At 36.9% G+C, this 27,337-nt stretch overlaps 1 protein-coding gene across 3 annotated transcripts; it reads right to left on the minus strand.

Moving 5' to 3' along the window:
- Positions 1-1,602: 1,602 nt before the first annotated feature.
- On the minus strand, positions 1,603-26,968 carry kif20ba (kinesin family member 20Ba). Of its 3 annotated transcripts, XR_014199165.1 has the most exons (36): positions 26,844-26,968; positions 26,400-26,513; positions 26,212-26,301; positions 25,971-26,090; positions 25,627-25,765; positions 24,320-24,504; positions 24,186-24,231; positions 23,869-24,081; positions 23,146-23,257; positions 22,980-23,051; positions 22,749-22,895; positions 22,516-22,672; positions 21,483-21,743; positions 20,639-20,778; positions 20,404-20,533; positions 20,091-20,298; positions 19,627-19,676; positions 19,335-19,454; positions 18,349-18,496; positions 16,630-17,587; positions 15,835-15,973; positions 15,585-15,707; positions 15,425-15,485; positions 15,170-15,295; positions 14,767-14,885; positions 14,513-14,668; positions 14,249-14,425; positions 12,181-12,315; positions 11,568-11,657; positions 10,224-10,433; positions 9,200-9,256; positions 6,007-6,081; positions 5,601-5,703; positions 5,353-5,489; positions 1,749-4,988; positions 1,606-1,647 (listed from the first exon to the last, which is right to left on the minus strand). XR_014199165.1 is itself a non-coding variant. In XM_082143016.1 (35 exons), exons 1-35 carry the CDS (start codon positions 26,919-26,921, stop codon positions 4,911-4,913), a joined length of 5,274 nt encoding a protein of 1,757 aa, XP_081999142.1. In that variant the 5' UTR covers positions 26,922-26,968; the 3' UTR covers positions 1,603-4,910. The 3 variants fall into 3 exon arrangements, 2 of the variants coding, with proteins under 2 accessions (XP_081999142.1, XP_081999143.1); XM_082143016.1 differs by having other exon boundaries at positions 1,603-4,988; XM_082143017.1 differs by lacking the exon at positions 9,200-9,256 and having other exon boundaries at positions 1,604-4,988.
- Between the last annotated feature and the right edge of the window lie 369 nt (positions 26,969-27,337).

Here is a 27,337-nt window from a genome sequence, read left to right on the forward strand (position 1 = left end):
ACGTGAGAATTGCGTTTAATTTACCTCTGCTAAATGAGATACGTAATTATTCAAACACAACCTACAACTTCCTTGTCTAATGTGACATTTTTTTGAACATCTTCTGGTCAGGTATGACAAATATTTAACTTAATACCAAAAGTAAGAAGCCAAAATGACTTTGATGAGTAATTGATTTCAGCACTCATTGAACAGGCAGGGACGCGTAGCCTAACCAGGGTGTCTACAGATATAAACAAGTTAAATTTAAGACTTTTTAAGACCTTTTTAATGCCACTTTGAATGAAATTTAAGACCAAACCTGTGATGGAAATACATATTATATTACATGCGTATTAGATTTTTAATTTGAGGGGGGAGTTTAGACTTTTTTTTATTTATTACATGTATCTGGCCTAAATGTATGCTCACTCATTGCATTTTTACAATGGGGTAATTTTGGTCTTAAGAATTTACACAACACAAGGAAGCTTGATTTCAATCTTTGAATTAAATTGAAAAAAGTAGCACAAATAAATACAATAGAATAAAGATACCAATAAATAGAAATAGAGAGAAAAGTTTTTGATTAGGTCTAACACTAGTATTCAGAAATACTACAGAGACTGAATAAAGTAATCAAATGTAAAATAACACTGGGTAGTATTTTAGTCCTGACTAAATTAAATACATAGGCTATTAATCCTGATTCCTTAAAATGAAAGCTATGGTTTGTTGTTTTGACAACCAAATGAATGACAGACACTTATGGCTGCTGTCCCTTTAAGAGCTAGTGCACGGATCCTGTGTTCATACGGTCACGTGCGATTAATGCTCATTTAAGACATAACCGACTGTGTTTAGAGGATACTCACCAAGACCGAAATTGACATCATTTTCGCATGTTTTTGACTGTTACAGCGATAAAATCCACGAAAAATAACTTTTGTTACCCACGAGCTGTTTGTGAGGCGGCTTTACTCTATGTATGTGTGCAGAAAAAAAAACATCTCTCTCAGACGCGAGCGCGCAAGTACTGAATAGTTTCAAATCGCGTGAATGTTTAATCAGGTAAAACTTTAAAAGACGTGCAAATGGTAAAGTTACTTATGATGCAATGCTGGCCCGATTATGCAAGTGACAATTCCGTCTATCCCGACTCCCGAAACGCGAGAGTGTATTTTTACCTCAGTATGTTTCTTCTGGGAGTTTTTTTTTATGTTTGCCGTTATGCTCATTTGTTTTGATTTCTTCCTATAAAATCTATCACAGAGACAAGCAGCGCGAGCCTCAACAGCGTTACCAGAAAAAGCCTACATTATCATTATCAATAGCTGTTTATGTAATAAAATCTGAATCATTCTCGCGATTCGATGCTTCACTGGTTATTTGATGGATATTAGGTCCGTCAGACTGGAGAAATTTTAGCGGTAACGTGACCAGAAATATTTAAGACCTATCGAATCTGAATTTAAGACATTTTAAGACTTTTTAAGGCCTTTTTTTAGGAAAACTTTATTTAAGACATTTTAAGGACCCGCGGCCACCCTGCTAACGTTACTTGTTGCACGTTAAAGGAGCCATATGTAAGATTGTGGCCAAAACTGGTAACGTTTTCTGCAATCATTTTCAAATTACTGTAGAGCGGTGTATCTCCTCCCCCTCCCCCTGACTCGAGGTTGCCAGATAGGCTGCAGGATCCAGCAGAAACGTTTGTAGCTGCAGCTGTGGTAACTAGAGCTGAGCTGGCAACCCGGATGCCGAAACACTACTGACTTCGTGATTGGTAGATAGGTGGAGGGTGGAGCATCAGGCCAAAACACAAGATGACAACATCAACATCAGTTGAGGGCTGCAACTTCACTTTTTAAATGACAATATCCTGGCCGGACTTCTGTTGTCAGTGATATAAGTATTTGAAATGAACATGATTTCTTAATGTCTAGTGACATATCAGGGCCATTTTATGATTAATTGAAATACATTTCTTACATACAGCTCCTTTAATGTTTTTTACTTTTGGAAAAACGCACAGAGAATTATTTTATTTTTTTATGCCCATCTTTATGCAAATTAATCCGTTGAACTTGACGCGACTATCCAATAGAAGTAGAGCACATGGAGACTGGGGGAATCATGAGCCGCTGGCTCAAAACCACGCCCATAGCGGTAAAGTTGAGGAACGCCCATCAACGTACAAATGAGGGTAGGCGTCGCGACACAGTCGTGTCGCAAAAGTGGATCCGTACCTTGCTGCGCGACATTCAGCAACTGACACGACGTTCTGACAATTTTAGTTTTTATGCTAAATAGGCCTATAGATATCCCCCATTTAGCATTTTATGTTTTGAGGTTAATTTTTAATTAGTCAGATGTTAGATAATTATAGTTTTTCTATATCTATATATAGGCTATCAGTAAATTAGCATAATTATAATCAACACCTGCAAGTGTAGGCTACACTTTGAAGAGTAAAAATTACAGAAGGTTACGTTAATTCAACATTATTAAATCTGCATATATGGTAATCAAATTGCACTTCATAACATGCTAAATGGGGGATATCTATATCTAGCATAAATGATTAATTGTCAGAACGTCTTTCTCAGTTGCTGAATGTAGCGCAACAACGTTGCTTCAGCCATGTCGCGTCTTACAATTCTACTTTGTTACAATGTTTCGAGCAAGTAGACAGCGAAGTTGCCATAGCGGAAATTGTGAAATTAAAGTCGCAATTAGCTACTTTTTTACCCGCAATTCTGACATGCTTTCTCATAAAGATATAAAATTGGAATTTCAAGGGAAAAAAAACTGAATTGTGAGATAGGTATTTATTAGGCTACCTTTTTTATTCCGTGGTGGAAACAAGACAGACAAATGGCCAAGTTAAGAAGTTCTAAAAACTCATTGAGCTTTTACTTTTTTTCTATGCAAACATGAGCTACGGTCTTTTACTGTAGCGCCATATCTGTTTTGATAGTGGTTATAAGAAATGCATCTTTTAAAATAAATATAACTAAAGAAAAAATACAATAAAAAAATAAAAATAATGCACATCGAGGTTCCTCTATCTTTTCCATATGTCCACACTGCCGCCTAACTCAAGTTTCCCTGATTCAATGCTGGTCATTTAATTTCTAAAAACTTTTAAAACTGTATTTTGTGTACAACTAAGATGTGACAGGATATGACACTTTATTTAAACACTAGCCTACATAGTCCAGCTAAAGAGATACAAATCCTCACCCAGGCACATTTAGGGCAAGATGGTGCATGGTTTGTGCGCCAATTTTCTCACCGTCTGAACAAACTGTTTGGATTAACGCAATCAGATACACTAAGTGGAAGTCTTCACAGAGCATTCCTCTTGACAGTCTCACTACGTTGTTTCAAACCTATTTAAAGCGCATCTCCTGATGAAGCCAAGCAATTAGACCCATCTAGGCTCTCAATTCTTCAGTGTCTAGAGCTGCACTCTGCCAAACTTTATCATTTCAAATCATGTGGTAATTTTCTGCTCTAAATTATAGGTGCAGCAGATGGTTATTACTGCATTGTTAACCAGGCTTGGATACCTTGGATCAGGCTGAGGCTTTCATGCCTCCCTGCTGTTTTCTGCATGCAGAGGAACCAGACCAAAAGGAAATGGAACTAAAAATAAAGACTATACTTTGTGTCATTGCGTTAATTAAGTGACGCAATCGAATGACAGGGACAATGACTCCCCTTGTGCCAACCCCCCACCCCCCATTTTACACGTACAATCAAAACTTATGATTACTGTCTGTCTCTTGACTCTACACTAGGAAGCACATACAAATCCATTTGTACATCATGCACTTGTGATGTGGAAGTGGACAGGAAGGAAATATATATAAGGGCATGTAAACAAAACAGACTATGAATTAAGTTTTTCAGACCTCATTCCTAATGGTCACACAATTAAAACAGAAGTAAATTGCGCAACAAACACAGCTGGGCTGCACGTGACTCATTCTGTATGTTTTTTCATCATCTCTCTTTATTCCTCCTCACACAGTCGGTTTTCACCCCTTCATTTTGTCTTCACCACATGCTCCCACACTTTCGACACTCTCACAACCATGATTCATCATTGCAAGCAACCACCCCGTTCACATCCTGTCATTCAGTGCCAACAAAGAGATAGACCTGTTCCCAGTTCCTCACCCTTCCCCTCACTCCTTTCATGCCATCTTAGATAAGAGCACCGGGCCGCACACTGCAATCAGGAAATTCAATTACCCGTCTGTTACATAAACATTTGTTCAGTAATTCAAACGAATAGTCCTTTGGGTTTCATTAGGCATCTGGCACACAGTATTACTGACATGGTAATAGAGAGTCTTTATCAAGTGAGTGGCACATATTAAAGGTTTGTGACAGGGTGATTAACACAGAAAAAAAAAGAGTTTTGACAAGTGGGGAAAACCCCCCACAATAACTGTGCTATATTTTGCGTGTGTGCATTTTTAACTCTTGAAAAACAGAAAGTGGTTAGAGGGAAACAACCGTTTTGCATTCATTTGCAGGGAGCATAAGAACAATGTAAACGAATAACCGTGGTTTAAATGTACAGCGAAACCTTGTGTCAGAAATGTGCAGTAGTGATTTCTGAACTTTCATTCTAACTCTAGCAGCAAAAATTTGTTCATTCCACCATACATGAGCTTATGATAACTGTCCATCATTTCAACTTGCCATTAAAAGCGTTACAAGTGTTAGTTACTTTCCAGGATAATATATTATGTGCCATATTTGATAAAAAGTCAAAAGAGAATTTGACTAATAAACAATAGATATGTATGAAAAGTGCATCAGATTGAAAGAAAAAAGACTAAAAAGACTAGTTTGATTTAAAATACAAAAAAAAGAAAGAAGAAAAAGAACAAAACAAAACATTTCCTTCCAGCTCATTTAGCAGTCCTAGTACGAAGACGTTTCTTGATAAGGTTTTCACTCTCTTTCTCCCCTGGATTTCGGCCAATGATCTATAAGAAAGGTCAAATGTCAGCTGTTAATGAGAATGTAAATTTTAATTCATGTATTTTACAGTTAAAAGCATTGAAAACATGGATATTTATATAAAGTACACTATTATGTCATTAAGATTTTGGGTCAGTAAGATTTTTAAAAAAAGAAGAAATTAACAAGTTTAATCAGCAAGGATATTAAATGGATTAAAAGTGACATTAAAGACACATTTTTGCAAAAGTTTTCCATTTTAAATAAATGCTGTTCTTTTGAACCTTCATTTATCAAAGAATCCTGAATCCAGCACAACTGCAAATAATCAAATAATCAAATAAGTGCAGCCTTGGTGAGCGCAAGAGACTTCTTTAACCATTACAGTACCAGATGGGCCGGTATGTCCATTGGGGAGGAGATATCTGGTCTGTCGTGTTTCCGTTTGTCACGTTTGGATTTAAGCTTTAGAGACATCGTCCCGCTATCAGGGGACTTTCCGCTCATCAATCCCATGATCCTCTTTGCTGAGACAGAGAAAGATTGTGATTGTCAGATAAACAAATAGGATGCCCGAGTATGACAAAGTCTAGAAATGAACAAAAGGGTAATAATGATAGAATAAATCTAATCCTGACCTTTACTCCCAAGAAAGGTGGGAGAGCCCTGAAGAAAATCTCCAATCTTCTGGATCGTTTTGTCTTTTTTCCCTCTTTGGTTTGACTCCTGGGAAGTTGAGGGCTATGAGGAGGGAGTTCATCAGTCACTGTAATCACTCAATACTGATAGGATCAGGAATCATGATTCTCCCAATCAAAGTCTTTGAGTGTGTGATGCAGTGACTCTGAGCCACTTTTTCTCTCTTAACTCCTCTGTCCGTACTTCCACGTTCTACCTGATTTCTACTTTATTAAACCTAAGTATTCACATTGGTCTAGACAATAATCTCAGTATCATATACTGTGAGAGTGATTTCACTGGTCATTATCATAGAACACATTTCTTAATATATTTACTTCAATTTTAGACTGTGTTGTAACTTACCTCTTCCTGATGAGGTGTTAGGCGAGGAGTCATTCTACTCCTTGTATTCCTAATGTTCTCCCTTTCCATCCCATCCTGAGGATTAGCAAAGTAAAAGAGTAATCAAATATTTTGGAGTTAGGAAGGCTAACGTAAATGCTTTGGTTTCTTTTAGGCCTGTTTCACACATTTTGTCTCTGCAACAGCAGGCTTGTTTTGTGCTTTCACACTAACGGTGTTTCTGCTGTGTAACAGATCAATGGCTCTCTACAGAAAACAAAGTGATTTCTGGTTTACAAGATTAAATATTTATTGTAATAAAGCCTATTATTTAGTAAAATGGTTATTGGAAGTGAGAAATCTTACATGAGGATGGACATCAGATTTAGAACTACTGATTTTTATACAATACCGTTCAAATGTTTAGGATCAGAAAGATTTTTTTTTTGAAAGAAATTTATACTTTTATTCAGCAAGCATGCATTAATTGATCCAAAGTGACAGTCAAGTATTTATTATATATTTACCAATGATTTCTATTTCAAATAAATGCTGTTCTTTTGAACTTCCTATTTAAAGAATCTACTGTTTCAATAATAATAAGTGATAATATATATTATAACATAAGATAAATAATTATAATAAGAAAAGCTGAGCAGCAGCATATTTGTTTTGTGACACTGAAGACTGGAGTCATGGCTGCTAAAAAAAAAAAATTCAGTTTTGCAAGCAGAAATTGAAATACATATTAAAATAGAAAACAATTATTTGAAATTGAAATACTATTTCACAATTTTACTGTTTTTACAGTATTTTTAATCAAATAATTGCAGCCTTGAGCAAAAAGACTTCTTAAAAAAATATATTTTACAAACTTTTGAACAGTAGTTTACATACAAAATGGACATAAATCTACACTGGACCCAAACCCCAAAGTGTAGCTATAAATTGCTTAAATAGTCTGAATTCAGTCAGATATACGGAATAAAAGGGTTTGTTCCAATCATGTGAAAATGACTGTCTGCATAAATTGCAGAAAATGTGCTGTTAACCTCAAAATTAATATGCGCAGTACACACACCGCAGACAGTGAAACAGGCCTTAATTGAACCTGAATGTTTGGCTGTGATTGGTCATATAAGATGTGATGGATGTTATGATGATCACTGATGAGCTAGTTAAGGAAAAAACAATTACCCAGTCGCAGTGGTTAATTAACCCTCTGCTGATGATCAGGTCAGCAGGCAATTTTACAATGCTAAATGCACACAGCATCTAAATGATCTGAATCTTTAATCCCTACTGACAAAACACACATTGGTTTCAGGTCAGCTGGAAAGAGTGGCGGTTTCATTTTGACACTCAAAAGAGCACAAACCCCTGAGGATTAGTTGACAGATCTAGTGCCAAGAATGCAGTGCATTAAAGCATCTTTAATAAGACAGCAGAGCATCTGTCCGATCCCTCTTTTATACACATGCAAGAACAAATGCTGCATGAAAAAAATACTCAAATCTGCAGAATAAATAAATGATTCAGTCTGAAAGACTTCTTAGTCTCTCTCCGGTGACTCATCAGTTTCAGTCTCTTCCTTTCTCTCTCTCCAACCATTCTGCATTCTCCCTCCATCACTCCTTTCCTGTCACTATCTCTCTCTCTCTCTCTCTCTCTCTAGACAACAAGATTGCATCTGTGACATTGCATGTGACAGCCAATGCCACGCTCGTAACACCTGCCAGCCTAAACGGGGCGGATCTGTCTGTCACACCTGTCACCTGCTCTCCGACTTGCAAGCTCACATTAAAAGCAGACTAATGCCCTGACTCCCAGGAACCTGTCAAGTCATTCACCGTTCAATCGCGTCGGAGGGAAACTGACTGACTGAAAATCATCATGATGGCTTGTTCTGAAGTCAGGTGCAGGTGTTTCCCTGCCGTGAAATGGGAAAGTGTAATTACAATAATTTAGAGGTGTCGAGGGTGAACGTATCACACGATTACAATGATTTCCCCCAATTATATGTGAAAAGTCATGACCTTGAGGATTTTATGGGTGAATGATGAATTATAGGTCTATTTTAAATTCTACAGAGCATTATCCCCCAAAGCCTTTGTTATTTATGCATCATAAAGAAAAACAAATGCCCTGCCACTGAGGGCATGGACAGCTCTTACAGGCAATATCACCATAATGGATCTGTAAAACCACATAGCAAAACCAGCTTCATTTACACATCCACCACGATAGAAATGTTATTTCTTTGATGCATCAAAGGCTTTAGGGATAATGACTCATAAGCTGCATTTCCACCATCATGAACTTTAACCAAATGGCCTGGATAAGATGGTCACAAAAACTTTATTAGGAACTTTAAAGGGTTAATAAGATTACTGGTAGTTGCAAATGTTTTAATTTCTGCATCTTTACACTTTATAGGTACTCTGTTCAAAGACGTTTGGACTAGGCCATGTTCTGCTTTTAATAAGTGAATTGTGAACCAACCAAGAATGTATATTAAAGGAATAGATGACTCAACAACTAAATGTTTCATAACATACCGTATGTAATTTTCTTTCTGTGGAACTAAAAAAATATCTGAGGAATCATTAAGCAGCTCTATGCTGAAGACTTTGATGTATGTTAAACCTGATGCATATTTGTCTGACATTAGATTTCTGGTCAAAAAAGTTCAAGAACCAATGACATTTGTTACTGACATCCAACCTGCACCACAAAAGACTTGGAATACAGTTTTATCCTTATTTCTTTTTAACATTTTTTATTTGTATGAAGAGCAGCTGCATTAAATTTCCTTTTGTGTTCCACTGAAAAGATAACAGCATATGGGTTTGGAACGACACGGGGACAAGCAAATAACAACAGAACTTTCATTTTCGCATCTTTTAAGAAAGTAAAGATTAAAAATTTGGATTTCATGTTGATTTTAAGGACAAGATCTGCCAGTATCTTATTTAATGAGACACTTACATCACACCGACTTGCTCAAATTGATTTGGTGTGGAGGGAAATTTCAGAGGGCAAAAAAGTAATCACATAATTTATGGATTTATACTTCTAATCTCCAGCTCTGTGGGTTAACCTTACAAAATTAACATGACCCTTAGTGTCTTGGCTGTGAATGTCTGGTTCCAGACCATTAGGAGTCCTGAAGGTGGAACAGCAGTTGAAGTAGGATTAAAAAGGAAGAGAGTACCTGAGGACTGGGTTCAGAGAAAGCTTTCTTTTTCACCACGCTGCTCCTGCCTCCTTTCTGCTTCAAATGAATAGAAGCGCCATAAAAATGGTTTGTGCCATTCAATTACAAAACTCTCCAACAATTAGCAGCTACAATACATGTGGAAGCGTGACTCTGTTTCCAGGGGCAACCGGCGTGAGAGCACAAGATTCTTTGACAATAAGGGGTCACTTATTTCGAGTGAAGAGCATTCTTTCAGAGTGCAACATTACATCTTCACTGCAGTGTTTTGAGAGAATAGCACAACCTACCTAGACTACAGACTCTGTGCATGGCTACCCTTTTTAAGTGTGTTATAATAAAATGTTAACACCCTGTTTAGTCAGCATTTATGGTCGATTTGTATTTGTGCATTGGTAATCCCTCTGTCTGAACCATTCAATTAAATTTCCATAAACAGGTTTTAAAAATCTATAAACCTACTGTGTATTCTATAATTATTGTTATTGCTCCCAGAGCAAGTATCTGCAAGTGTTTAAGTTGCCTGGAGAGAGTGTGTGAGGTTAGGCCAAGGCATACTCAACCACACACATAAATATATTCTCACACTCAGAACTTTATGCTTAATAGGACTGCCATTTTGCTGCCCATGCACAATGAACACTGATTGTTAAGTGTAAGTGAGCAAAATTGGAGCCTTGTTAATGACTAATTAGGACAATTAAAGGGCTACTGGCTGTGCAGATTAGGTCAGCAGCAGATGGTCAATGGATTTTATATTTTAAAAAAATGATCATTTAAAAATAACTAAGGTTTTAAATTAAAGTAAAACATCAACTAGAGAGAAAGAGGAGTTAACTTTGTGTGATAAATCTGAACTAATATTCTACAAAATTTCCCATGATTTTAAGGCTAGAAATCGAAAAGATTAGACATTTCGCTCAAGCACAAGATGATTGCCGGTCATTCCAGTCACAGCACTTATATCACTTTATGTGAACTAAGAACCATTTTCTAACCCCCCATCGGATTAATTTCTCACCTTCTCAATCTCCCCGCTCTTCCTCTTGCGAGTGGGTCGGGAGATTTTAACAGTAACGGCGTCTTCTCCCTGCCGCTTGAGAGCGAAACGATCCGGCTGCAGAGGGCTGAAGGAAATTTCCAGCTCAGGCCGTGGAAACCTGGAACGTCTGCCTGTTTCCGTGGAGATCACTGAGGAATCTAGCACCAGCGGACAGCTAGCGGACGAACTCTGCGATATGAAGATTATTATCATCAACTTGATAATCAATGGACTGAGAAATATGTGCATTTATTTATCACTTTTTATCAAAAATGAGCTAACGCAATAAATTTATCTAACGAGATGTAACATGAGAGGTGCCACAAAAAGTAAACTTTTTATTTAATGATGACATATTAGAGATTTTTTTATTTATTTACTGAAATCTCACTAAAATGTGAGGGGTCCGTTTTTTTACATTTTTGAAAAGTATCTTATGCTCACCAAGGCTGCATGTATTTGATAAAAATACAGCAAAACTGTAATATTGGGAAATATTACTATTATTTATAATATTTATTTTAATATAATTTTCATTTATTCCTGTGATGCAAAGCAGAATTTTTAGCAGAATTTCTCCAGTCTTCAGTGTCACATGATCCTTCAGAAATCATTCTAATATGCTGCTCAAGAAACATCTATTATTATTATTATCAATTTTGAAAACAATTGAGCTGCTTAATATTTTTGTGGAAATTTAGATACATTTTTTCAGGTTTCTTTGATGAATAGAAAGATCAAAAGAACAGCATTTATTTAAATTAGAAATATATTGTAACAAATTACTTTATTTAATTGTCATTTCATGATTCTATTCCTTGTTTCAGTTTTCGGTCACACTTTAGATTAGGGTCTAGTTAGGGTCTAACTACTTTTGCTTTAAATAACACCTAATTACTGCTTATTAATTCTTAGTAAGGTAAGTTTGTTAAGTTTAGTTATTGGGTAGGATTAAGAGATGTAGAATATGGTCATGCAGAATAAGGCATTAATATGTGCTTTATAAGTACTAATAAACAGCCAATATCCTAGTATTATGCATGTTAATAAGCAACTAGTTAATAGTGAGAATTGGACCCTAAACTAAAGTGTAACCCAATTTTATTTTGTTACTGACAGATGGATAATTTAAAACTAAGATAGATGAATATGCAGGTTTGTTTTAGAATTGTCACAAAAAAAAAAAAAAAAAAAAAATCTGCTAAATTGCATAAAACGGGTATCAACTAAATGAAAAGCTAAAATAAAAAATGGAACAATGTAATTGTGATTCACCATTTTCACAATGAAATGATAACCAGGAAGGGTGTATTTCTGTTTTACCTGACTGGTGACAGATCCTCTGTTTCTGCTCGTGTTTTTGAGCGTACTGGTGTTCAGAGGCTTCACATCAGACAATTCTTCTTCCATCGTCTAGCACAACAATTAAGAGAGTCAAAAAACATTCATCACTCTCTATATAATTACCAACTCAATTTAATTACACAGCTATGTCTAATAAACAACACATATCACCACAGGTTGGTAAAAATATAGATCGAGAGCTCCCTGAATGATTACATGTGTTCAAATCAGTTTGGGGAGACGATTCTTTGGAAGGCATTGATGTACCAAGAAGTAAAAAGTAATAAAGGCCAGTTTTCTATTTTGACTATAATTATACAATACAATCCATGTAAAAGCTCAATTCATATAACTCTCAGTTCCTCCTAGCATGCAGTGAACTCGGCTCATCTGAGGTGAATTATATAAAATAAAAATGATTGTTTGAAGGACAAGGCCACACTTTACTTAACAGTGTGTTTTGTACAAATGCCAACATTCAGAGTAAAGCCACTTCAGTCTTCTGACAGTGATTATATTTGTCATATGCAGACTCTAATGAATCATCAAAGGCAACGGGTGAATTGGCAGTAATAAAACACGTGTTTCTGACTTGGGTTGATGAGTTTCTGCGAAGTCTGCCATCCATGACACTGACACTGAGCAGTTCCTTCAGTTTCTGGATCTCTGTGTCCTTTGCAGTCAGTTCTGCCTGCAGTGCCTCGGTCCTGCTGTCCTCAGTGACCTCCTAAGTGTGTTAAAATAACACTTTATGTAAGGAAAATTGATGAAGGAATGAATTATACAACAATATAGCAAACAATCAATTGGTAACACAGCTATTAGTTTAGCTTTTGCTGTTTACCTTTTTCAGAAACTTATTTTTCAGTAAAACTATTGTTGACAATTATAAGGTTCTGCGTGTATACATCACATCCAGATGATATAGTCATACAGGCTACATTATTAAGCCTCCATATTATTAAAAACTAATTCTGACTGGACAGAGATCCCATTCAGCTTTAGTCCAGCTAAAAATAACTTCTGAATGGTGTCATTTTTATTAGATTTGCTTGGCTTCAAAAGAGCTGTATGGCTCTTTGAAGTTCTGCTGATGTGAGTGATGTGAAACTGTAATGCTGTAAACAAATCTGGACTGCCTAATAGTCGTAGAGTTAATAGGAAATTAACTCTTAGAACGTCTGTCAACCAATCAGAATCAACTATTCAGCACCGCTGAACAAATGACGGCACTGCTATCATACTTTCCTACATGCACCTGAACTGCCACTGAGTTATTTGCCCCAGGAATTATTAAATAACATCTAAATTAACCATGCTTTCATACCAAGAAATATTATTTTTTTAACTATAAACAAATGAATGTATGAATTGCATGAAAAAAACGTGGAGAAGTTCCATGTAAATATAATTGTTAATAATTATTTATTGAAAAGATGTTTCACTGTAATGTACATGACATTAAAATAAATATTTTTCATTAAAAGGTGTATATTATGATAAATATCAATCAATAAAATGTTTGGATTTTTGCTCATTGTTGTGTAAACGTTATAGTTTGAGTGAACTAGAAGTTGCAACCGACTTTAAATGGGCTGATGCATCTACTGGTTTCAATTAGGTTTAAAATGTGCTTTTATGTATCAGACCATTTTACTACCATTCAAAAATTGTATGTCTGTAAGATTTTAAAAATATATATTTATGCTCTTATGCTCACTAAAGCTGCATTTATGCAATCAGAAAACAGTAAAACAGAAAAATTGTGAAATATTATTACAATTTAAAATAGCCTAAATGTTTTCCAATTTAAAACATTTCAGCAGAGATTCCTTTGATGGTAAAGTTGAATTTTCAACGGCCATTATTCCAGTTTTTAGTGTCAAATGATCCTTCAGAAATGATTCTAATATGCTGATTTGGTGCTCAAGAAAAATTTATAATTATGATCAATGTTGAAAATGGTTGTTCTGCTTAATATTTTTGTGGAAACTGTAAAAAGTAAAAATCGTTCAGAAAAAGTTCACAAGAATAGCATTTCTGTCATGACCACTATCGTCAAATACGATTGACAATTAGCATACAGTTAAGGATTGGCGGTATATGGTTCTGTTCTGGGCAAGAACTCCCTGCGCATCCATGCAGCCTAGCATGAATAAGAGCAGGGAGAGCAGCAATAACCCCCCTTAGGGTAAAGAGAACAGAACCAACATGAATGTAATGCAGATATCATTAATTAATTTTAATCTAGAACATAATTAGAGAATTTTAGTCTGAATCAGGGGTAATCAGAATGCCAAATCCTGACTGACGAGGAGGAGCTGGGGATGGAGGAGGGCAATTAACTCCTGAGAAACGCGATAGCTGCTGATAATGCTGAAGGAGCTTATACATGTATACAGTGATAGGCGTCGTATTCCTATAGGTAGACGTGGATCAGCTGAGAGTCAGCTGATGCGAGCTTGACAAACGTGACCTGCCAGAACTTACGCTATTCTAATTTGTAATATGTAATTTTTTTATCTTAACTTCCACTTTTAACCAATTTAATGCATTCTTGCTGTAATAAATATTTATTTATTTCCCAAAAAAAATTCCTTACTGACCCACATTTTTTTAAAGACTTTGTGTAGATGGTGAGATCTGTAACCGACACTGACCTCTGGTGTTTGGGGGGTGTTACTGGACTGTAGGATCTTGATCTGTTGGTCTTTCTCTGCATTGGACACGATGAGTTTCTTCAGCTGAACTTCCAGAGCAGAGACAAGTGTGTCTCTCTCTTTTCTCCAGCTTTCCATCTCTTCATCACGAGCAGCAAGACATGCAGCCAGAGACTCCTAATTGACATGTATCAAGAGAATGATTCTCTCTTTAACTAAAATACTTGTCTGATATTGTCTCTGGAAACACACACTGCTCTTTACCATTTCAGCCTGTTGGCGGGCATGTCGTTCTCGATCATCAGCGAATCGTCTCATGTCCTGGTTCCTCCTCTCCTCAGCCTCTTTAGCCTGACCAATCAGAGCCAACTTCTCCTCCATCCACTTCCTGCGCTCTGCCTGGTGCTTCTCATTGGCCAGCTACAAACATGAACACCGAACAACCACACCATAAGACCATGAGCACACATTTTCTCTTACAGTTGAAGAGAAATTGAGAAAACATTTGGGCACCAGACCTGCAAGCTCTCCTGGGCCTGAGTGGTCTGTTGTTTGGCCTGTAAGACGTCATCAGAGATCGGTCTAGAATCTCTCCTGTTCCTCTGTTCAGGGAGTGTTGCTCTCAACCTCACCAATTCTGAAAATAAATACAGTGATGTCAAAAATCTGAGACAATACTGAAAAACAGGGATTCAATATCTACCATGAATTCATAAATATAAAGGTTTTTAATTTAAACAATCTTTAACTTGATTTAAACTGTAACATAAAATGTGCTTTTTATTTTATTTTATTTTTTTATTATACTTTTTTTTCAGAAATATAACTTTTTTCTGTGTATAATCCTTTTTTAATTGTATGATATATTATTACAGTACATTAATGTATCATGAATGCAATATTGTCCATGTAGTCACATACCCTGAGTGAGCTCATTTATCTGAGTCTCTCTGTTGTCCAGCTCCAGGTCCAGCTGTGTTTGTGTTTCCTCCTGTTCAGTCAGAGCCAAACGCATGTTTTCAATAACATGCTCACGCTCTTGCAAATCTGCAGAAACCATCAACAAAAATTAACATCCATTACTGTGTTGACACACATTTAATTAAGCACTTAAAAACAAATGACATCCATTATTGCTCACACTCATGCAGATACATGGAAGTAAACAAACGATACCTTTACATGCTTTCTGATAGAGCAGAAGATTCTCATTTGACTTAGATTCAGAGGATCGTTCCTGTTTTAGAAGAAAGAGAAAATATTCAAGTCACATGGCAATTTCAGTAAATGTTTCTCTCTTTGAGGTTTTATGTATTCATCGCTGGATGGTGCTTACAGCTTTCAGCTGGTTGATGATGCGGTCCCTGTTGGCGATCTCATTCTGGAGCTGCACTTTAATCTTTTCTAGATCACTGAGCTTCAGTCGTAGAGATTTCTCAGAATCTCGCATGGAGGAGATCTATATCAAACAACATAAGCAGTTTTAGCACAGGTCAGCAACAGTTAGAATCAATTCAAGCTCTGCTCTGACACGTTTCAGCCCGGACAGTAAAGACGTTTGAATGAGTGAAGACCTCAGCTCTCACCTCCTTCTGGACCTGTTGAATCTGTTTCTTCGAGTCACCAAGTTTTTCCCGAAGATCAGATGAATCATCTTCCCTTCTGCGTAGATCAACAGCCAGACTGCTCATTTTACACTCGATAGTTTTAATCTCCTCCTTTAATCTGAGAGATGAAAAACCACATACACACAGAATGAATAACAATTACAAAAAAAAAAATCTGAGACAAAAGTATTGATAAATTGTTGTCTGATTAATTGGCCAGTTTTTATGCTCATGCTTACCCAAGGCTGCATTTATTTGATCAAAACTATAAAAAACATTAAAACAACTGTTTTCTATTTTAATGTGTGAATTTCTTATTTATTTATTTCTATGATGGCAAAGCTGATTAACAGTCATTATTCCAGTCTTCAGTATCAACTGATCATCCAGAAATAATTGTAATATTATTATTAATGTGGAAAATAGTTGCGCTACTTGACATTTGTGGAAACTATGAAACTTTTTTTGTCAGGATTCTTTGATGAATAAAAAGTTCAAAAACAGCATTCATTTGAAATAGATTTTTTTTCTTGTAACAATGTAAAAGTCTTTACTGTCATTTTTGACCAATTTAATATATCATTGCTGAATGGCAAGTATTCATTTCTTTTAACTTTTGAATGGTATTGGATATAAATAAAATATATGCAAAATACAAAAATAATGAATTATATGTTTGGCAACAGTAATAAAATTGGACTGATTTTGTATGGTGGTTTAATGTGACTTGTGTTTTAGGAAACGGTATTATATTTCAAGAGGAAAATAACTAACCGGTTAATCTCTTCTTGTTTCTTCAGTAGATCTGCATCTTTCTGAGCGATGGCCTCCTCTGCCACAGCCAGCAGCTCTCTCCTCCTCTCCACCTCCCTCCTGCGCGCCTCTTGCACCGCTTGTGTCTCCTCCTCCTCCAGACGATCCTGTGCTTCCTTCAGTCTCTTCTGCAGAACTGAAAGCTGAGCTTCCTTTGATGCTAGGGCTTTCTCCCTCTGTGCAAGTTCAGCCTCCTTTTCAGACAGCATGTTTATTTCACTATCGATCTCTCTGCTTTTAGATCCAAGAGTGTTAGGGTTTGTCAGCCCCACCTCGCCATCTTTAGACAGAAGTGGCGTATCTTTCTCCGCCTTTGTCTGAAGGCATCCAATCTTCTTCTCTAGTTCAGCTTTGACACCACGAAGGGTGGTAACCTCAGCCTGCAGGTCAAAGTTGACTTTTTTGAGGTCATCACAGTCAGCTGATGTATTTTTAGACTGAAGCAAAGCAAAGGTTTCAGCCTCCTGTTTTAGTAGTGTAATTTCCTGTTCAAGAGTCAAGATGTGTTTGTTCTTTTCTCCCAGTTCCTGATCTTGCTTAGCCATTTGTGATTTGGCAGCATAAAGTTCTTGATACACACCTTTCAAAAGTTCTGTAGTGTTGGTATAACTGGACACAACTTCTACCTTCAAATTCCTGCAATCCATTGCCGTTGTCATATGTTTGGTTTCCAAGGATGTCTGACAAAGCTTCTCTGATGAAATATGTTCCTGTGGATTTCTCTCTTCCAGTTTAGACTTCAGATCTTGTATGCAAACTTCTAGTGTGTGGCATTCCTGTTCCAATTCTGTGATCTGCTTGTCTTTTTGTTTGGATTCAGCAAGGCAACACTCCAGCTGACCTTTGACCTCAAGAAGGGCGGAGTCTTGACACTCATTATCTGCAACATCGTCTTGCCCTTTAAAGTCCTCCAGGGGACCTATGAAGAATGGAGAGCTTTGAAAATACTTAAAAGTCATATATAATTTTTTTTAATCTTGTGAAGTGTCTGTGACATGCAATAATACAGTATTTGTGTGTGTGCTTAATATAAATTGTTTTAATTAAAATTTTGCTTCAACATTCAAAATAGTTTGGTACAACCAGGTATTTAAAATGTATTGCTACTGGCCTGGCAACAAAGCCAGTAATTATTTAATCTAAATTGCACTAGTCTTTACTTACACATGGAGCGTAAAATTAATTTTCAATTTGATTTCATTCTGAAGATGAAAGAGGGGCATTTAAATGTGAAACCACATGTGAGCTTGAGAGCCTCCCATTTATACACAGGAAACACTTCATGTGTCTGAAATGCTTTGATACTATAATTACATTTCTTTTACTCTCATTCTTTTTTATATTAAAGTAAAGCATCCTTTGCCCCCCTTATATGGCTTACAGTGCTTTTATTTTTGTGCAATGCTCTCCATGTGTAAAATGAATATGCTTCTTTATTCAGTTGAGCTCATAAAAACAATACACTTCACAGAAGTACTTTGAGATACAGGGCTTATCATGCACTGTGGTAACTTTCTAAAAAAAAACAAAAAAACATTTAAAATTATTATTTCTTTATGCTTGAGAGCCTTTTTCGACTGTGGAGGTATCGTCGTCCTTTGACCCGATTCTCTCGGCCGGCCCCTCTGGTTGTGACAAAAGCTGGGAGGCACTTTTCAGCACCTGGGACGGAGTCTATACCTTTCTTGAGTGGGGGCTGTCCATCAAGCCCCTCCCCTTCCTGACGCCGCTTTCTGGTTTCAGTCCGGGTGCTTGGCCGCTGCTCTGAGCAGGTACAATTGCGTTTAAGTTGGATGATCTCCTTTTTGATGGAGTCAATTTGAGTTCTCTAGATATCCGCAACAAGAGAAAGAAAAAAATGCTAAAATTTGAATCAGGTAGGAACTGCATTAAAGGAACATTTCACCCAAAATGACAATTCTGTCATCACTTTCTCACCCATATATTTTTCTAAACCAATATTTTACTTGTTTTGTGGAAAAATTATTTTAGATTGCATATAGATATTTTCTACACAACAGTTCATTGTGACAATGGGCTGACAAGCTCCAAATAGGATCAACACCATGAAAGGATGTGTTAATAATGACACATTTTTTGGGGACAAAATATCCTTTTAACCATTACCAAAAGATACACTACTGTTCAAAAGTTTGTATTTTTTATATTTTGTATTAATACTTTTAATTTATTCACCTTTATGCATTTATAACATTATAAAAGATGTCCATTTCACATAAAGGCTGTTCTTTTCAACTTTATACTCAAATAATCCTAGGGGAAAAAAAACTCAACACAACTGATATTAAGAAGCAAAACTATTTTCAACATTGATAAGAAATGTTTCTTTAGCACCAAATCAGCATATTAGAATGATTTCTGAAGGATAGTGTGACACTGAACTTTGGAATAACGGTTGCTGAAAATCGCAATCACTTTTGCTTTCACAGGAATAAATTACATTTTAAAATATATTAAACCAGAAAACAGTTAACTGCTAAAATTAAGCAATATTTCACAATTTTACGTTTTTTAACCAAATAAATGCAGGCTTGGTGAGCATAAGAGACTACTTTCAAAATCTTACCGACCCCAAACTTTTGAAAGGTAGTGTATATCCAATTATTTTGAACATAGGAAAACAATGTCTAGATGTTCACACTCACATCCTGATCCGTGTTTTCTACATGTTGGTCAAGAGCTGTCTGGAGTTTAGAAACCATCTCATCCTTCTGTCTGCACATTTCACTCAGATCCCATTCCGTTTGCCTATGGCTCTCCAGAGCCTAAAAGCAGCAGAACAAGTCAGCTTCACTACAAGATTTTTTACAACTTCTGAAGAAAAAAAAAGCGGCGCTTGCTTATGCAAAACCCGCAGTGATGCATAGCATAACCTCACAGTCTGGACTTCATATTGCGTGTTAAAATGGCAGAGGCATTTTACAATGTCAGTTTTACCTTCTTAACCTCCTCCAGTTCATCTGACATTCGGCTCTGGGTTTCCAGCTCTGTGAGGGAGTATGGGGCTTGATGTTAGATCAAGTGATTAGGAAGCCTGGTAAGTTGGCGTATGAACACTAAGCAAGTGTATTTTGGTTACAGTTTTACAATAAAAGCATCTGTGTCTCATAATACAGGGTTCCCACACTTTCTGGCCAATGAATTTCCATTTTTTGGTCTCACAAAAAGCATTTTCTTGCTGAAGAAAATATTATAAAGATTTTAACCTTTTAAGACTTAAACTTTTGGAAGGGAAAAAAAAACATTTTGAAATTCCCTGAAATTTGCAGGTTCTCCAGAACAGTGGGAACCCTTTATTGTTTTATTTAACAAACAAGGGGTAGGGGATGCACAGCATATTTCTGGTGAAGGGTGCAGGTGGAGATTTGGTGCATGTCAGCTCATCTGCAATGATTTCTCACCCTTTGATTTGAGTGACAGCTGATTCTGAGTTTCACTTAGCAGTTCTGAAAGTTCTGTGACCTTTTTCTCAAGGTCATGCAGCGTTGTAGAGACTCTAGTGTCAGAGGTCACCAAGCAAGCCTGGGCAGCCTGGGCATCATGTCTGATTTCAGCCAGGTTACTGCTCATAGAGTCAAGCATGCTGTCTAGAGAAACATGGTTCTCCTCCTACACACAAATTCACAACTACGATTACTATTCCCAAATGAAATATGATCATCTTTCAAAGTATTTATGTAACCTTGAATATCTATTCTGAAAGCATATCTGAACCTCGGATTTTGTCGCAGCTGAAACCATGCTGTCGTCGTCCACAGCTGTTTTTCCCACCAAGTTTTTGAGAATCTCCAGTCTCCTTTCACACCGTTCTTCAATCAGCTCCCTCTCTCTGGATATGCGCTCGCTAAAATAGAAAAAGACACAGAAAGCCGTCAGAGTCATCATAAAGCAGGACCTGTAATTTGTTATAATTTCACATAATTGAACACGGAAGCCTGTGATCTCTGACCTGTAATCTTCCTGCATTTGGGAAATCAGCTCAGAGAACTCTTTTGTAACCTCATCTCGAACATGTGCCTCGAGAGCTAAGCGTTCTGCTTTTTCCTTCCTCAACTGCTGCTGAATCCCCTCTATAAACTGCAGCTGGGCCTTTACACACAACACAAAACATAATGCAGAAGCCTCATTGTTGTACAAACATAAAATCATGCAGCAAAAATAATTCTTAAAAACATCTTGTGTGATGCTTGTTGAAGTTATGGTTGATTTGGACAAAACCTAAAATTACCATAGATGTGACTTACTGTGCAAGGTGCACAATATATCGAAATTATCAAAATATCGCAATGTACATATCGCGATATGCATATCGCAACGGCTTGCAATAACTGGGGTCATGAACAAAAGACAAAAAGTTAATTACTCACTGCTCTTGGATAAATAACTTTTGTAGCTTTTATAATAATCAGTATATATTTAATTCATACAGTGAAAACTAAGCAGTGTTTTATTTTTACATTTGATTATTCAGTTTCTGTTGTTAAAGAATCCTAATGTAGGCCTTCCTGAAACCCTAAACCCTGTGGTTTACACTGATGTTAAAATAACACTTCTTATGCTACAGTAAAACACTGATGTTCACTTTCAGAAGCTGTAGGGATGTTTTCTTGTCACAAAAAGAAAGTGAAACATGCATGTAGGTTATATAATTTTCAATATAATTTAAAGATAAGTTTATTTTACACACTTTAAGCATTATCGTATCGCATATCGAATATCGCATTATTTAATAAGTTATCGCATATCGCAATTTTCTTCAATATCGTGCAGCCCTATAAGGTGCCAAAACACACCTCATAAACCTCTTTATCAAGCAGCACGGTCTCTTTCCCTTCTTCTTCAGCGTCCAGTATGGTGTCCTCCATTTCACTCCCCTCTTCATCCTCCTCCTCCTCAGTGTCAGAATCTTCCCGGACATCCTCAAGGCTGGTGTCCCATCGTACAAGCGAGCTGCGTCGCATTTCCCGTCGATCAACATTGTTGATAATGAAGGACACCTCTCTGGCACTCCTTTTCACCACTACTGGAACGCTCTTAGTGCTGATGATCACCACCTGAAAAACAAGACAGAACTGTCCATAACAACTACAAGTAACCTTTCAGCAGAGAAAGAAAAAAAATACAAATTTCAGCATTTTGAGTAATGTCAAGTAACTTGACAAACAAACATGATGGGAAAACAATAAAAGGGTCCAAAAGTGTACACTGTGTAGAATACAGCCCTTTTAAAGGGATAGTTCACCCAAAAATGAAAATTGATTACTCATGTCATGTCAAACCCATGAGACCGTTCATCTTCACAACAAAAATAACCAAGATAGTTTTAATGAAACCTGAGATTTCTGTCCCTCCATTAAAAGTCTACTCGACCGAAACTTTGACGCTTAGGTCCTGTTTCACAGACAGAGCTTAGATTAAGGATTAAGCCTTAGTTCAATTACAACATTGAAGAGGCTTTTATAAACTTGCCTTAGAAAATAACATTACTGGTGTGCATCTTGTGACAAAACAATGGTACTGACATATTTAAAGATAAGTCAAGTTTCAATAAATTTGAGTATATTTAGGGTTTATAACTGGTCTGGTTCTCGCCTTATTGATGAACAGGAATTGTAGTTTGCGAGTAAAGCAGTACAAGGAAACTGTGCCTCTTCATTAACTTTTTGAAGCATTAAAGTTTTGGAATGGACTTTCAATGGAGGGACAGAAATCACTCAGGTAACATTAAAAATTACATGAGGGTGAATAATTAATTACAGAATTTTCATTTTTGGGAGATTTAATGCTTATATGAGTGAGATACAGACATATTAGGACATTACATACCTTTTGAGCTACGGCAGAGAACTTGAGCACATTGAGTGTCTCATCATACATGGAGGCGCACTGGTTGATGTTTACAATCATACAGGCTTTGCCCCGGCCCGTAAAGTATCCCTGCAGATAGTGAGTGAGTTTGCTCTCTCTGAATGGAATGTGCTGTCTAAAATGACAAAGTAAGAGTGATTAAAAGACAAAGAAAAGGGAGAAGAAAAGAAAAGAAAAAGGCACTAGCATACTTGGCCTGCTGGTTATTTCTGAGTGCATTGATGCATTTTCCCAGGCTGAGCAGTGAGGTGTTGATGTTTCCAGCCTCTTTCAGCCGTTCACCTTTATTTTGTGTCTTAGCACATCGCTCCGATCCAGCCAGATCACACAATGCCAGCCTGGAACCAGAGTACATACTTTTACAAAACATTCTGAAACACAACACAAACACCCTGCAGAGAGCTCAGAACACACAGACTCACTCGCTGACTGTCTCCACTCTGGGTATTCCCACATCCTCCACCTTCAGGATCCGGACAGAGAAAATACTGTGGCTAAAAATCAGACAAAAAGGGACAAAGTCAGAATAACAGTTCAATACAGAATCCACCACATTAAAACAGATAGGCACCAGGAAGGAATTTGTACCTCCTGCTAGAGAGCAGGTTGAGTTTAGTGCTGGAGATGCTCTGATTCCTTTTCCCCAGTTTCATCACTTTTAAGGCTTCATCAGCGCTGCTCACCTGAACCCATTTCAGATCTGGAAAATTAACCAAAAAAACAAAAACAGTTATGAGCAACAATGCAATCTGCATAGGCAACATAAACAGTTTTCATAATCAACCAACTGAGTTACCCATGGAAATGCTATTGTTGCTAAATTTTTTTCTTGTTGCTCTAGCACCAGCACCTGGCCAGTTTTAGCTATTACACATTATTTCCAAACAAACCCGAAAGTCACTCCAGTACATTCAAATTAACCTACATGTAATTCTTTTTTTGGAATGATTCTTCTCACTCCTGTAGCTCAAACAGTACATGGCAATAGAAAGGCCAATGTCATGAGTTAGATTCCTAGGGAATGCATGAACTGATAAAATGGGAAATTAAGTTGCTTTAGATAAAAATAAACAAAAATGCAGAAAAGGTCAAATGTAAATGAAGATGCACATTATTGCATTCCCATCCCAGCCTTACAATCTGGATTCATTTTGTTGTTACATGCAAAATTGTATTATATCAGATTATCAGGGTTCATCTTTTACTTGGATGCCACATGAGCTCCATCTTAATTTATTGAGAGCATAAACAGTAAATGAACAATTTATTGACAGAATAAACAGCAAATTACAGAAGCAGGTGCTCCTTTACCTTTGATGAATGAGTTTCCTTTGACGTCTTGACAAAGGCGGAGGTTGGTTCTCCGTAAAGCATTGCTCGCATGCTGTTCTAGCAAGTCGTGGATGTTCTCATTGTAGATCTCGCAGAACGATACCCATATAGAAAACTTAGTGTGCATGTCCATATCCACAGCCAAACTCCTCTCATTCGCTGCAGAGCTTATATCACAGAGAGTGGAACCATCTAACAGGCAACCAGAAAATTGTTTCAGACAGACAAACAATATAAACAGACTGCCAAGCACAACCTTAGAGATGTGTACACTAGCTGAAAAATTCTCTCTTTACCTTCAAGATCAGACTGTGAGCTGTGGCAAGACTTCTGCGCATCAGTCTAAAGAGAAGATTAAATCTTAAGATTTAGTCAAATGAACACTCCTGTAAAAACTGAGGGTCTTGAACTCATTATGACATTACTGTACCTCTTTGAAAAGCTTGAGCAGGTTGCGTTTGCCAGCTGCTTCCTCATTTTGCTGCTCTTTGGTGAGTCTGATGAAATCCCGGCACCTCTGGGGTTTCAAGCACATCTGAGTGAAGATGCGTCCATCCAGACTACTGAAGATCATGTTGAGGGAACGTGGCAAGATGCCTGGATCTGTATCTGGACCTAATACATAAACACAATCAGGACATTATGGTTAAATTTGAATATTTTACAAAAGCAAAGCACTGTTAAATTTAGCATGAAAAGGAAATTCACCCTATTTTCTAAAGGCATCTTAATGACCTTATTGCAAACAATCCATGATTACGTTTCTTTTTTACAAACTCATAATTTTTCATCAAAATGTCATAGCCAGATTAAGTGAAACGACAGAATTCTCACTAATGGAGTATACCCGACTTCTCCAATCAATTAGTTCGCTTAAAGGGTTAGTTCACCCAAAAATTAAAATTCTGTCATTAATTACTCACCCTCATGTTGTTCCACACCCGTAAGACCTTCGTTCCTCTTCGGAACACATATGAAGATCTTTTTGATGAAATCCGAGAGCTTTCAGTCCCTCCATTGGGAGCAATGTACTTTACATATTCAAGGTCCAGAACGATAGGATAGACATCAAGAAGTTGTTCCGTGAACGCGCTTTTGATAATATTTTTATGTAAATATAGAGGTAAATTTAGTTTTTTTTGCGCAAACAAAGCACTTGCGTCGCTTCATAAAATTGAGGTTAAACCACTGGAGTCACATGGATTACTTTAATGATGTCTTTCCTATCGTTCTGGAGTCTGGACCTTGAATGTGTAAATTGCATTGCTCCCAATGGAGGGACTGAAAGCTCCTGGATTTCATAAAAAATATCTTCATTTGTGTTCCGAAGATGAACAAAGGTCTTGCGGGAACAAAGGTCTACTTATCTTACAGTAGACCACAAGCTTGCATTCAGATCGGTCTATATTCAACCAACAACCAGATATAACCAAGTCCTCACCCCGCTTTTTTATTTTCAACATGGAAGAAATGATCTGTCGCTACTTCTGTTTCATTGTGCCTTTAATCACCAAGATCATCAATACAGACCCTTCTTTACAAGGTTGTTCTGATCAAAACGGATCTTAATTTATTGACCCTAATATACATTCCTGGCCTTTTTGCGAAACATTCATTAGGTTTACACTGCTTCAGTGAAAATAAAATCTTTGTAATCTTTTATTAAAATGTAGTAACTTTTACCTCTTTTTAGAAAATAATTAAGTCTGTCAATGCAATAACATAAAATATACAAACCTAAAAATGTGAAGGTCTTCCCAGCATTGGTGACACCGTATGTAAAGACCAGAGAATTTTGTCCCTCTAGAACATCCTTTACAAGACCCTTCACTGTGCCATCAAACATATCCTTCTGTGTAGTGTCTGGGCCATAAACCTAAAAATACCACACAATAATATAAACATTGTATGTCATTCATGAGCAAGTTATGACCATGACTCAAGACAGAGTAGTATTTCCAAACATAAGATAATTTTATTTACAAAGATAAATTTGTTTGTCAAATTGTTAGTAAAAAAAAAAACACTGGCTCACACAATCAGTCACTATCTAGACTGTGTGTGCTGATGGATCAGCTTGCCTGAGAGAACTGGAAACGTTGAGCTGTAACTGGCACTGATTTATCACTGAGCCTGGCAGAGAGAGATGATCGTGGAGCTTTGAGAAGCACAGTCTCTGGAGGCTGAATGGCCACACATTCCTTCAAAAACACAGAGAGAAGGCACACCATATCAAAACACTTCTACATAAGGGTTTGCATTTTAGGGGTGCTTGAAATATGTGAAATATCCCTGAACCATTTATTTCTTCCTAATTTTCACCTGTGATTCTCCATGCCCCATCTCAGCTGCTGAAAATGGTCTTATTCTAAGATACACCTTCAAATGTTCCTTCTCCAGGTCAGACGGGTCCTACAAAAGAAACATCAAGGCTCCAACCATTTCAGTTGACCATTTAAAAAAAATCATACATTTATGTACAGACTTGTTCATGAAGTCTGTCATCTTACCTGGAAATCCGAACACTCGCTGAACTCGGAGGACAGATTTCTCCTTAGATCTTCCACAACCATCATCTGCGGTCTTGCCGGATCATCCTTTAGCCCTGACTCCATCATTCTGCTCTAAAGAAACATTTAAGAAGACATAAAATAGGAAAACGAAATAAAAGCCTCTGAAATGTGTCCATCCTTTTATCACATCTGATGGTAAAAAGACCCTTTGACATTTTAAAGATCCTACTTATTTTTACACTTTCTCAATTATCTTACGTACATTTTAATAGACAATTTACACAACTTTTACAGATATTTTATAAGTAAGTTAACGTTACATCTAGGGAAAAAAAATACACCAGGACCCTCCCAAACTCACACGTTCACGGAGTAAAAACAGCAAATAAGAACAGGTCAGCAAAGCATGCACATTAAAACAAGTTAATTTAGATGACTTACAGGGCTGTCAAAGGATAAAATGTGTGCTATATTATGTTTGACTTCGTTACTGTGTTTTATTTGTGTTGTCTCGGTCATCTCCCAAACTGTCGCGCGTTCTTATTTTCAAATTCCACCAATCGGATAAGCGAGAGCAGCAGCAAAGGCTGCTGGGAGCGCGTGCTCGTGCACGTCATTGTGGCGTTATAAATGCGCAGAAGCTAGATTTGCTTGCGCATTTCTCATTATAAAATTGTTCCTGATTTTACACAGTTGTTTGGTTTGGTTTTTAGAGTGGTTATTTAATTTCCTATGTTGTATTTTCAAACCATGCACTTGTATAATTTATCTGTTAAGTTGCCTGTTATGTTGATTTGTGAGAAAATTAGAGTGCAGGTTTGAAATAAACATCAAACATATTTTCGCTTTTAAAGTGTAATTCGTCAGTCAGAACTGAAAATAAAATAAGAAAAAAGGGTACCATTTTCCCTTTGGGTACCAAAGGGAAACATTAA

This window comes from Leuciscus leuciscus, assembly GCF_965113295.1.
Source record: "Leuciscus leuciscus genome assembly, chromosome: 17".
Taxonomy (NCBI): domain Eukaryota; kingdom Metazoa; phylum Chordata; class Actinopteri; order Cypriniformes; family Leuciscidae; genus Leuciscus; species Leuciscus leuciscus.